General features: G+C 49.2%; 1 protein-coding gene across 1 annotated transcript in view; it reads left to right on the top strand.

Annotated features, from left to right (window-relative positions):
* LOC102438792 (leukocyte immunoglobulin-like receptor subfamily A member 5) overlaps window positions 1-1,661 on the top strand; it is a 6,503-nt gene extending 4,842 nt beyond the window's left edge. The window contains exon 7 of the mRNA XM_014448577.1: window positions 1,485-1,661. Within this exon, the coding sequence (XP_014304063.1) occupies window positions 1,485-1,661 (177 nt within the window). The remainder of the gene's footprint in view (window positions 1-1,484) is intronic.
* The last annotated feature ends 226 nt before the right edge of the window (window positions 1,662-1,887 follow it).

Below are 1,887 nucleotides of genomic sequence, written 5' to 3'. Positions count from 1 at the left end.
GGCAGATGGGAGACGGACTCTTGGTGTTGTTGTTTTTTTTTTTTTTGTGTGTGTGTGTGTGTGTGTTTTGGGGTGGGGGGTGGGGAGTTTAAAAACTTCTTGAAACTAGATAGACGTTGTCATTGAGACATTGTGTATTTACTGTACTCTTGTGATTTTCATATTTTAAAAGGCTCAATTGTATGTTATGTGACTGTTGCTTCAATACAAATAAATGCAAGTGAAACACGCATGGTTCCCTACAGCTCCCTTATACCTTGGAGGTTGCCCCACTTGTGTCCGTGGAATTTTATGGGAGCAGGACTCCCAACAGGTCAGAGGTGCCCTAAGTGCCTTAGTGCTTAGGGACCAACCCACTGATGAAATTTCCACCTTCACTCCTGACTTGGGCTAAGTCTAGGATCCAGGCTGAGACCCACCATCCCTGCATCCTTTTGTCTGCACTCATCTGCCATTCAACCAAGGATGCACTACAGCTTCTGATTCACCTTGTAGGCTTGGGGAACACACATGTGACTTCCAAACAGCCCTTCCCAGCAAACGTCTCTCACACACATGCCTTCATCAGGTCAGAAAATGACACAAGATTTTCCATCCAGCATGTCTCAGTGGTTGAGCGTTGACCTATGAACCAAGAGGTCATGCTCTGATTCCTGGTCAAGGGCAGGTGCCTGGTTTGCAGGCTCCATCCCCAATGTGTGGATTGCAGGAGGCACCTGATCAATGATTCTTTGATCATCATTGATGCTTCTATCTCTCCCTCTCCCTCTCTGAAATCAATAAAGAAATATTAAAAAAGAAAGAAAATGACACGAGATTGGTGCCCTTCATGTCTCAGTCACTGCCGATCCTCATAACGACCTCAGAGGTGAGGGTTCACAATTTTGCCAAACAGGAAAAGAGGTAGAGGAGAAGAGACTGGCTCAAAATAGAAGTTCAATAAACATGCCCCAGGTCTTAGATTACAACCTGGGATTGGCCTCCAAAGTGCTCTTCTGCCCAAACCATAGAGATGGAATAAACATCATAAGACAAAGAGATGGTAAGGAGGCAGAAAGGACTCTGAAGTTTTGATGGATAGGGATGGAGAGCAGGAGCTCTGCTCACAGAGACAAGGAAGTCAGAGAGAGGAAGCAATAGGGAGAAGCAGCAGCACACACCCAGGCCTGGAGGGCAGTGCTGGTTGCCTCTGTGGGTGAGTTGACAGTGTTGTAACAGCCCCCAGGCTTCCTGCGCCTCTTGGGGTCAGCAACCTTGGCACAGCCCCATTGGCTCCTGCAGGCAGCCAAGGTGGAGAGAGGACGAGCCCTCCATAATCCTCTCTGCCCCCCTCACACACTGAACCAATCCCACTGTTCTGGCTCCTGATTCTCCTTCCTGTGAACCAGTTCTCCCCACAGACAAGCTCAGGTGAAGACCCCGGACAGCTCGTTGGTGTGACTACATCAGCTTCCTTCTGGCCTCTTCCTTCTGGCCTCTTCCAGACCCTCACTGTCGGCTCAGGTGTTTCATTCTCATGGCCCCAAACGTACCTGTCACCGACCATCCCCTGCACAAAGCCTGTCTATGAGTCCCGCCTGACTTCAGCCACATCCAGGATCTCCACCAGGCAGTTCGTGCTGCTGCTGATCAGGCTGACCTACACTTTCCAGTCTCAGTGAGGCCAACGCCTCCTCCAACCAAACTCATCCCAGTGAACCTCCTCCCCTCCCCCAACACACAACCTGGTTTAGGACCACATCATGCCCCCTCCTGATGCCCCCTGAGCCCATCTGAACATAGCCACCTCCTCTCCATACCTCCTAGACCAAAACAACATACACTTATTTCCAAAATGTATTCCCTACATTTTGGAAATAAAGCAATAGACTTTGCAGTAATCAATGT

The sequence above is a fragment of the Myotis lucifugus genome, unplaced genomic scaffold, assembly GCF_000147115.1.
Source record: "Myotis lucifugus unplaced genomic scaffold, Myoluc2.0 scaffold_862, whole genome shotgun sequence".
Lineage (NCBI taxonomy): Eukaryota > Metazoa > Chordata > Mammalia > Chiroptera > Vespertilionidae > Myotis > Myotis lucifugus.
This window is presented reverse-complemented; position numbering and strand designations above follow the sequence as displayed.